This window comes from Mustela erminea, chromosome 10 (assembly GCF_009829155.1).
Source record: "Mustela erminea isolate mMusErm1 chromosome 10, mMusErm1.Pri, whole genome shotgun sequence".
Classification (NCBI taxonomy): domain Eukaryota; kingdom Metazoa; phylum Chordata; class Mammalia; order Carnivora; family Mustelidae; genus Mustela; species Mustela erminea.
Window position 1 is genome coordinate 74,757,292 of NC_045623.1, and position 10,268 is coordinate 74,767,559.

At 55.4% G+C, this 10,268-nt stretch overlaps 1 protein-coding gene across 1 annotated transcript; it reads left to right on the forward strand.

The window, feature by feature from the left end:
- Positions 1–895: 895 nt before the first annotated feature.
- Positions 896–9,401, forward strand: HECTD3 (HECT domain E3 ubiquitin protein ligase 3). The gene is made up of 21 exons (XM_032361605.1): positions 896–1,375; positions 1,557–1,717; positions 1,970–2,062; positions 2,142–2,277; positions 2,514–2,629; positions 2,716–2,829; positions 2,977–3,059; positions 3,469–3,634; positions 3,857–3,938; positions 4,596–4,778; positions 4,924–4,976; positions 5,144–5,208; positions 5,368–5,471; positions 5,735–5,854; positions 5,966–6,055; positions 7,027–7,233; positions 7,509–7,638; positions 7,728–7,802; positions 7,926–8,007; positions 8,118–8,189; positions 8,368–9,401. Exons 1-21 carry the CDS (start codon positions 1,007–1,009, stop codon positions 8,450–8,452), a joined length of 2,586 nt encoding a protein of 861 aa, XP_032217496.1. The 5' UTR covers positions 896–1,006; the 3' UTR covers positions 8,453–9,401.
- Positions 9,402–10,268: the final 867 nt, after the last annotated feature.

Consider the following 10,268-nt stretch of genomic DNA (forward strand, 5'->3'; position numbering starts at 1 on the left):
TATGAAATATCTAGAATAGGCTAATTCATAGAGACAGAAAGTAGATTAGAGTTTATCGAGTAGGCCATGAGGAGTTATTGCTTAAAGAGAAAGCCCTGCTGTTTGGAATGATGAAAAAGTTTTGGAAATAGGTAATTGTACTCTTAAAGTGGTTAACTCAGCAAATTTACACTTATTTTACTACAGTTTTTAAAAATATATAAAAAACCATCATACATTTTAAATGGGTGACTTATATGGAATATGAATTATATCTCAAAAAAAACTTTTTAAAAAACTGTTTGCCAGGGAGGGTGGGAGACAAAGTTTCCTTATACTTCACCAACAGCTCCTGTACTTTTTTTTTTTTTTTTTGCCTCCATCCTATCTACCCACCTTGGACCTATCTTCCCGCATTGGACCTTTCCTCTCATCTGGTTCAGAATTACTGGGAGAAACTGGATAATGATCACAAGTGTCCTAGGATTAGGAGTAACAACCAGGATGAGCGCTGAACAACTCAAGGCTCCTATCAGTGGCAGGGCTAAGGAGGGGATTATTCTCCCAAATATTTTAGCAATACTGCCCCTAGGATGAGGAGCTAAGAGGATGTCTGTTAGATTTTTAGAGTCTTCTGGTTGTGTGTGACTCATCAGAGTGGGAATGCAAAAACGGGCCAGAGAACCAGAAAAATGTCTGTTCCAATGATCCAGCCTAGATAGGATAGCGGTTCAATGAGGGCATAAAATGGTGGAAGCAAAGAGGACAGACAGGGAGAGATGGATCAGGTAAAGACAACTGAACTTGGGTCTGGTTGGCCCAGCACGAGGCACATTGGTTTGTAGTAAGTTTAAGTATCTGAGTACACAGGTTAATACGGCAGGCGCTCTGGGTGCCCTTAGTCCAGAACTTACGGCGAAGGCTGGCCGAAGGCGGGGCCGAGCGTGGTGGGAAGCTTGGTCAGCCTTCGCGGCTGCGGCTCTGGGAGCCGAACCGCCGCTCCTGGGCTCTCCTTTGCCACTTCACCATGGCAGGCCCAGGACCGGGCGCGGCTCTAGAGTCCCCGCGGCAGTTGCTGGGCCGCGTGCGCTTCCTGGCAGAGGCAGCGCAGAGCCTCCGCGCTGGACGGCCGCTGCCGGCGGCGCTGGCGTTCGTGCCACGCGAGGTGCTCTACAAGCTTTACAAGGACCCAGCGGGTCCGTCGCGCGTGTTGCTGCCCGTGTGGGAGGCGGAGGGCCTGGGGCTGCGTGTGGGAACGGCGGGCTCCGCCCCTGGTACCGGCTCCGGGCCCCTCCGTGCGGCCCGAGACAGCATTGAGCTCCGGCGCGGCGCCTGCGTGCGAACTACCGGCGAGGAACTGTGCAACGGCCAGGGGCTCTGGGTGAAGCTGACCAAGGTACTCCCTGGCCTGCCCTGGGCCCCGCAGAAGACCCCTGGCGCCAGGGCAGCTCCAGGCCGTTCCCTTCCCATCCCCCACCTTGAGGGAGCACTGCGTTCCGTGTCCTTTGCCTTGGGCTGGGCTGGGCAGGGCGCTGGGCAGTTCGAGACGGCTGTCCCCGTCTTGCGCGTCCCGGCAGGAGCAGCTGGCAGAACACCTGGGTGACTGCGGGCTGAACGAAGGCTGGCTGCTGGTGTGCCGACCGGCGGAGGGCGGGGCCCGCCTCGTACCTATCGACACTCCAGACCACCTCCAACGGCAGCAGCAGCTCTTCGGCGTGGACTACCGACCCGTGCTCAGGTCCTGCACTTGAAAGGGCGGGGCTTGCTGCCGGATTGCTCGGCCCCGAAGGGTTGGGAACTAAGCTGACACAGACGGGGAGGTGGGATAGGGAGTGAAGGCAGGGTTAAAGGCAGGAAGGGGCGGGACCTGAATGGAAATGGGGTGGAGCTTCTGGAAGCCCAGTATGATGAGATGGAGCTCCGGAGAAAGCTCCCTGGGGTTACCCCGCTGCCCACTGATGTCTCCCCGTCCCCCACTCCGTGCCCACAGATGGGAACAGGTGGTGGACCTGACATACTCTCATCGCCTTGGATCAAAGCCCCAGCCAGCGGAGGCATATACGGAAGCTGTACAGAGATTACTGTGAGTGAGCTGGGGTGGGATAGGGAGGAAGAATCTCCAGGTCTGGGCCTGGCCTAATTAGGGACTTGGGGTTGCTTAGCTATGTGCCCCCGACGTGGACCTACGAGTGCGACGAGGACCTGATCCACTTCTTGTACGACCACCTGGGCAAGGAGGATGAGAACCTGGGTAGCGTGAAGCAGTATGTGGAGAGCATAGACGTTTCCTCCTACACGGTGGGTTCTGGGACTCCTCCCACCCCAAGCAAGAGGTCATTTCTTGCTAGATCCAGAACCCTCACCTTTAGGCCAGGGCCAAACCTGAATTCCCACAGGCCAGACTCAGTCCAGCACCCCATTTTGGAAGTCTTGTGGGAATGCCTAGACACTTCTACCCATACCAGCTGTGCTTTTAAGCCTCCATGTTCAGGGAGTGGGGTAAACACTGTCTCCACTTCTCTGCCCCTCCACAGGAGGAGTTCAATGTGTCCTGCCTGACAGACAGCAATGCAGACACCTACTGGGAGAGCGATGGGTCCCAGTGCCAGCACTGGGTACGGCTTACCATGAAAAAGGGCACCATTGTCAAGTGAGTGGGCTCTGAGGTAGGACAGAGTGGGCGGGCCCCATGCCTGTAAGTGTACAGACACCCATGTGCATCCTCTGACCACTCAGGAAGCTACTGCTCACAGTGGATACCACAGATGACAACTTTATGCCTAAGCGAGTAGTGATCTATGGGGGCGAAGGGGACAACCTGAAGAAGCTGAGTGACGTGAGCATTGACGAGTGAGTGAACAGGCTGGTCTGGGAGGGAGAATGGGGCATGATCCTAGCAATGGGGCCTGGCCCCATTGGGAAGCAGAAAGTCAAGTGAGAGCCCAGCAATCCCTGAAGGCAAGGGGTACTCAGAGTGCCTCTCATCCATCTCGTCAGGACCCTGATCGGGGATGTGTGTGTCCTGGAGGACATGACCGTTCACCTCCCAGTCATCGAGATCCGCATCGTCGAGTGCCGAGGTGGGGCTTCAGGCTCTAAGGAGGGAAAGGGAGCCCCAGTGTATAGACAGTGGCTAGTTGGCAGCGAGTGTGGAGAAGCAATGGGCTTGGAGTTGGGATGGGGGAATAGCTGAACTCTCTCTGGGAGGTGAAGCTTTGGGCCTGAGCCATGTGGGAGGCGCCAGGCGTAGGCCTGCCTTAAAGCTGCCAGGTGGTTGGGCTTACCTGGAAGAGGAACTGAGTTGGGATCCTCAGGCCTTGCAATATAGTGAGGGATGGAGAAACCCACAAAGAATATAATAATCAAAGTCAGATAAGTAGAAAGGCGTCTCAAAGGCTCCAAGTTTCTGAAATCCTGAGCATTCAGGGGCCACTCTCAGGTCTAAGGGCCGAGGAGGCAGCAGGTGCCCTAAATAACTTCTTCCCCCAGATGATGGGATTGATGTGCGTCTTCGAGGGATCAAGATCAAGTCGTCTAGACAGCGGGAACTAGGGCTGAATGCAGACCTGTTCCAGCCAACCAGTCTGGTGCGATACCCACGTCTGGAAGGCACGGACCCTGAAATTCTGTACCGCAGAGCTGTTCTCCTGCAGAGGTGGCTGTGGTCCTGTGCCTGCCCAGCCCTTCCTTTCCCCTAGTCCTGAGCCTCATTCGTCAGTAGGAAGGAGGTTCCCCAGGCCCTATACTGTAAGCTCTTCCACTTTGAGCAGCCCCTGGACCCCACCTTCTCCTGTCCTTGTGTGTTGGGGAGTGAGGGAGTCTTAAATCCATGCCATCCTCTTTAGTTGCACCATCTTTATTTACCCACTCACCCCAGATTCATAAAGATCCTGGACAGTGTCCTGCACCACCTGGTACCTGCCTGGGACCACACGCTGGGCACCTTCAGTGAGATTAAGGTAAGCCTGGCCCGCCTAGTAGTGGTGTCAGCAGTGGGCTCCTCCCTTCTGCTCATGCAAGTGCTCTCTCTTCTACAGGGTTCTTAAAAGCTACTCTAGGCCTGGACCTTTGTTGGGCTCTAGGATTGTAGGAAAAAAGCCAGACACAGATCGTTAAAATGTAGTGTTTGGGTTGCCGTTCTCCCAGACAGTGTGTGAAATGTACAAGAACTGGGGGAGGAGAAGTAACAGCATAGACAGGGAAGCTGCATGGAAGGTGAACACTGGGAGTTATTAGCTGCCAAAGATGACGAGAGAAGCACCCCAGGTAGATGTGTGTATAACTTGGGGATGAGGCTATGTAGGCAAATAGGAGGCCCTGATCGCAGAGGGCAATTTGGGCCAGGCTGTGAAGGAGGGACTATGTCCTAGGTCCCTGGAGCCATTGGAAGGGTTTTAAGTAGGTGATGACCAGGTTTGATTGGGGGGGGTGCATTTAAAAAGCTCCCCCGGGTGGCTGGACTAAGGAGGGACTGAAAACAAGGAAGGAGAGGGTGTTGGGGATGGACTAGGCATGGACTAGAGTTAGGAATCAGGTCCAGGCATGGAGGAAGGTTCCAGAGCCTGGACAGACACTGACTGCCTGCCAGTCTTGCTCTGGCCACATCTCCTCATCAGCAAGTGAAGCAATTCCTGCTGCTGTCACGCCAGAGGCCAGGCCTGGTGGCCCAGTGCCTGCGGGACTCAGAAAGCAGCAAGCCCAGCTTCATGCCACGCCTATACATCAACCGGCGCCTCGCCATGGAGCACCGTGCCTGCCCCTTAAGGGACCCTGCCTGCAAGAATGCGGTCTTCACCCAGGTCTGGACCACATGGGGTCGATCTAAGGGAGGGTCAGTAAAGGGTCTGGGGTGGGGGCTGGGCCTAAGTAAGGCCTTTGGGCCAGAGTAGGACAAGATCTTGACATAGACTTTCCTACAGCTCCCTTCCCTTTCCCTGCCCCCAGGTTTATGAAGGCCTTAAGCCCTCTGACAAGTACGAAAAGCCCTTAGACTACAGGTATGGCATGAGGGTTGAGGGACTTGGACTGGGCACACATAAACTATACATCTCCGCACACTGCCTCTAAAACCCCTTGTCATTACTTCTGTGGCCCCTGTCCCTCACTGGTGAAATATCTTGAGCCCCGACCCAGTATGGGAACAAAGATCCACCCCTTCTTACAGGTGGCCCATGCGCTATGACCAGTGGTGGGAGTGTAAATTCATTGCAGAAGGCATCATTGACCAAGGTGAGGCCCTGGGGAAGGATAATGATGGTCCTGCCCTATGTAGAGTGGTAGAGGCTTCTGGGGTCACAGCTAATCAAGATAGAGGACCAGTTTATTACCTCTTTATGGGGGCTGGAGCTCTTGAATGCTCCAGCTGAGAGCATCTGTGTGTCATTTCAGGGGGTGGTTTTCGGGATAGCCTGGCAGACATGTCAGAAGAGTTGTGCCCTAGCTCAGCAGACACCCCTGTGCCTCTGCCCTTTTTTGTGCGCACAGCCAACCAGGTAATCTCCTATCCCTACTTCTCCAGTTGTTTCTGCTGTTCATCTCTGCAAACCTCCCAGGTTCTGAACTAGAGAGGGGGCAGAGGAGGGACCAGGTTGCCTAGGGCGGCCTCTGGGCATACAGGGAAGGAGTAGCCATTGTACAATCAGAGGGACCACTCAGGGCTTCCGGTGGAAGGTGTGCAGGCAAGTCTTTGGAGCGTCTGGGGCAATAAAGTAGGGTCCATTCCATGCCATGCTAATAGCTCTTGTCTTGGGAGCAGGGCAATGGCACTGGGGAGGCCCGGGACATGTACGTGCCCAACCCCTCCTGCCGAGACTTTGCCAAATACGAGTGGATCGGACAGCTGATGGGGGCTGCCCTGCGGGGTAAGGAGTTCCTGGTGAGTAGCCAAATCTGTGCCTCCATTGGATCAGCCCAGCCCCTGGAAGGAAGAAGGGCTAGCTAAACCTGGGCAGCCCAAGATGAGGATACGATGGTATTTGTCCCATAGGTCCTGGCTCTGCCCGGTTTTGTGTGGAAGCAGCTATCTGGGGAGGAGGTGAGCTGGAGCAAGGATTTCCCAGCTGTGGACTCCGTGCTGGTAAGTAGGGCCTGGACCCAGTGTTTCCTCTGCACAGCCCCTAAATGTCGCTGTTCCCCGAGGGTGTCCTGAACCTTCTCTACTCTCACACATGCTCCTTTACTGATTCCTTCTATTCCCATGGCTTCAACCACTGTCTTTATTCTGGCGGCCCCCAAATCCTTACCTCCAACTCCAGCTTCTTTCCTAAGCTTGGACCCTTATGTGCACCTGCCTGCTGGACGCCTGCCCCAAGATGGCACTTCCGCCTCAGCCCAGTCCTCCTCACCTCCCCGCTCTTCTGCCCTCCAGGGCTCCTGTCTCCAAATGGCACCACTATCCACCCCTTTTCCATGCCAGGGCCCTCAGTGCCACCCGCTACTTCTCCTCCCTTACCTCCTACTTTCTATCACATCTCCCTCTGGCATTGTCCACTTCATCCATCTCACTGCTATCCTCCTGCTTCAGGCCACCTTCCCTTGTGACACAACCACTGACTGCAAACCTAGCGTTCCTGTCTCCATTCTTAACCCATCTGATTCCTGCAGCCAGAATAATTCATTTCCTTCCCCTTGTTTAAACCCTTCAATGGCTCTGCCCCAGGCTTAGGGTAAAATGCAGAACCTGACAAGCCTTATGTGACCTCTGTGTCTCTGGCCACTTGACTCCAGCCAAACAGATTCCTCTTTCTACCTTTTTTCATGTTGTTCTCTTTCCTGACTTCCTTGTGGCCAGGCAAATTCCCAGCCATCATTTAGGTCTCAGCTTAGATGCCATTTCTTCCAGGACACCTTCTCTGGCAGCCAAGACTGGCAAGGTGTTGTCTTGATGCTTTCATAGTCCTTGTTCCAACCCCCCTCACTGCCCTCATTGGCTGCATGGGGACTTCCTTGTCTAGCTGCCTCTCCTGTTTCCCTGTGAGCATCTTGAGAGAAAACAAGGACTGTCTCCACAATGAAAGGCCGACCTCGTTCCCTCTCTCCAACTGCCAGGTGAAGCTCTTAGAAGTGATGGAAGGAATGGACAAAGAGACATTTGAGTTCAAATTTGGAAAGGAGCTAACATTCACCACCGTTTTGAGTGACCAGCAAGTGGTAGAGTTGATCCCCGGGGGTGCAGGCATCGTGGTGGGATATGAGGACCGTTCCCGCTTCATCCAGCTGGTGCAGAAGACCCGGCTAGAAGAGAGCAAGGAGCAGGTACCACCCAGAGGCCAGCAGAACAAGAGCTTTGTGCAGCTCCTAACAGGCAGAGCCTAGCCTGATAGGCCCCCAGTACCCAGTCGCAAGAACTCTGGGCCCCACCATTCCCCTGCCCCATGTTCCTGCTTATCAGTGGGGTTCAGAGATGGCCCCCAGTGCTGAACAGAGATCATGCCCCCACGATCTCTGTGAGTGGAGGCCAAGTACCCCACCACACACTGACTTGGGAGTTGGACCCTCTTCCCTAGCCAGGCCTCTCCCTCCTTCCCCAGGTGGCAGCCATGCAGGCAGGGCTGCTGAAGGTGGTGCCGCAGGCCGTGCTGGACTTGCTGACCTGGCAGGAACTGGAGAAGAAAGTGTGCGGGGACCCAGAGGTCACCGTGGATGCTCTGCGCAAGCTCAGTGAGTATGGGGGTCCAGCAGTGTGGGGGCGGGGGCCTTACGGACGAGGCAGGTTGGGACCTAAGCTCGATTTCCGACCTGGTCCCCAGCCCGGTTTGAGGACTTCGAGCCATCTGACACTCGGGTGCAGTACTTCTGGGAAGCGCTGAACAATTTCACCAACGGTGAGTGGCAAAGGAGAGCGTGGTGCCTGGGTTCGGATTCCACCTGTGGGATACCGAGGCAGGGGAGGAGTTGTAGAGCCTTCCCCGCCATCAGTGCGGATGCTGACGTCCTTCTCCATGCAGAGGATCGGAGCCGCTTCCTGCGCTTTGTCACTGGCCGCAGCCGGCTGCCTGCGCGGATCTACATCTACCCAGACAAACTGGGGTGAGTGTGGCTGGAGCGGGGCGGGGCTTGCTTTCCGAAGGGACTGGGGCTGTGTCCCTACCCTGTGTCCCTACAGTTCTTCCTAATCTGTGGCCCGTCCGCACCCCCAGCTACGAAACCACAGACGCGCTGCCGGAATCTTCCACGTGTTCCAGCACCCTCTTCCTACCACACTATGCCAGGTGGGTCTGTTGGCCGCGGGGGAGCCTACAGAGTGGGGAGCAGGGTAGGGGCTTCACCCTAGGATGGAGGAGGATGGCCAGTCATGAAGAGCACGAACTGGGGCCCCGGCGCCCATAGGCCCCCCTGCACTGGCCCTTGCGGTGCCCCTGGCGCCAACCGCGGTCCTGTCTCCCTCAGTGCCAAGGTGTGCGAGGAGAAGCTCCGCTATGCCGCGTACAACTGCGTGGCTATTGACACCGACATGAGCCCTTGGGAAGAGTGAGGCGGCGCCAGGGGGCAGCCTCGGGCCAGCAGGACTGCGCCTGCGCGGGTCCCACCAGGCGGCGCGTGGGGTGAAGACGCAGCCCCTGGCCAGGTTGGCGTCTACGCTCCTGACCTGAGCCCACACGCTCGGAAAGACAGCACGCCCCTGTGTCTGGTTGCAGTGGGGGCGGTTGATTGACCCTGGTGGCCCAGCCCCGCACACCCACAAGCCCTCCGCGAGCTCGGGCTTGCTTCCCGAGTTAGTTTGCCTCTGTGGGAGGGAGTCTTCCCGCAAGCCCAGCACAAGCTGCCAGGCCTGAGCTACTTGAAGGGGGCCTTCAAGCTCCCCACACCATGGACTTTACTTCAGGGTTTTTATGGTTGTTGGGGTTTTTTTGGTTTTTGTTTTGGCTCCTCCTTTTTTCTCCTTATTTTTCTCTGGCTTCAGCCGGGACCCAAAGCTAAAACCTCTGGGGAGAGTGGAGGCTCCTCCCCAGACAAGGCATCAGATAGATAGAGAGTAATGGCCCTCCTTTTTGGACACCTGACCCAAGAAAGAAGCAGCAGCTGTCTTTTCCTCCTCTCCCTCTGTACCCAAAGTGTGAGCTCTGCCCTTCAACCCAATCTTAACTGAAGGTTCTACCACCTTCCCTGGCTCAGAGCCTCCATCTACTCCACATTACATCTTTATTACCCCCACCATCACACCATTTCCAATACTTAGGCATCACTTGATTTCCCATCTGCTGTGTTAGCCCCAAGATGGTGCAAGGTTAAGGCCAGTTATGTCCTCTATGAAATCTGCAATAGCTCCCTTTCACCCAACTCAAAGCCTAGACTTTAAACCTGCCCTTAAGACTTAACCGCAAGTCCCTGCCCCAGTCCTCCCTCAAGGGCCTCCATGACACTCCATCAAAGAAGGTCTTGCACATGGGAAAGTTAAATAAATGGATGTATTCATTCCTTCAGAATGTGTTTATTGGGCTACTGAGGGTTGGAGGGAAGGTTCTTCTAAGACTTCAGGGACCTGGGCTGGAAGCCAGGGAGATTGTGTGTCACATGGGAGTGGTGGGTCTACAAATTTACAAGCATTATATCTGAAGCTGAGCAGGGAACTACAATGGTGCTACTATGGGCAGGAGCGGGGGTGGGCTGCACAGATCCTGGCCTGGCATCTTCTGGGATGGGTGTGGTGATTTGGAGGATGGGAGCCCACCTTCAGGAACCAGGTGGGCAGAAGAACTTGACATCGTAAAAGACAAAGCCTGAGATGGCTGATAAACCAGACAAGTCAAATTTTTGACAAAAGAGGCAGCAGCATAGCTACCCATCCACATCTGACACTGCCTCCAGTTACCACACAGCTAAAAGGCATCTTTAAGAAAAAGTACCCAATGAGAAATTTCCTGACCATAGAGACCAGCCCCATCCCCCAGCCAAAGGAGTCAACATCAGTTTCAAGTGAAGTGGCACTCCTCTCCCAAGGCTTCTCCACGCTGCCCTCTAGGGCGAGTCCTGACGCTACCCTGCCTTGGCCTTGAGCCCTGCCCCCTGGGGCTGTGTGCAACCCAAGGCCTATCTCCCCATAACTCTGAGTCTGACACCCCAGCTGAGCCTTCCAGGCAGCCCTCATCTTGTGGCTCCCCAGTGCCTGTGCGTTGGGTGGTCCACGGAAGACATAGTTTCCTCTTCCAGCAGCCTCTTCTTGCCTGGGGAGCTGGAAGAATAGGAGCCCCAGAGGCCACCACTCCCATCAGCTCTGCTCTTCCCAGCAAGCTCCCGCCCTCTTGTGCAGCCTGCCCTGCAGAGAGGACATTCCCCTTCTGTTCTCAGGG

Excerpts from the sequence above, each read along its gene's own strand:
- HECTD3 (XM_032361605.1), top strand. The coding sequence starts at position 1,007 with ATGGCAGGCCCAGGACCGGGCGCGGCTCTAGAGTCCCCGCGGCAGTTG. Across the intron at positions 2,063-2,141 it reads GAAGCTGTACAGAGATTACT|CTATGTGCCCCCGACGTGGA; the intron begins GTGAGTGAGCTG and ends GGGGTTGCTTAG. Across the intron at positions 3,939-4,595 it reads GCACCTTCAGTGAGATTAAG|CAAGTGAAGCAATTCCTGCT; the intron begins GTAAGCCTGGCC and ends TCTCCTCATCAG.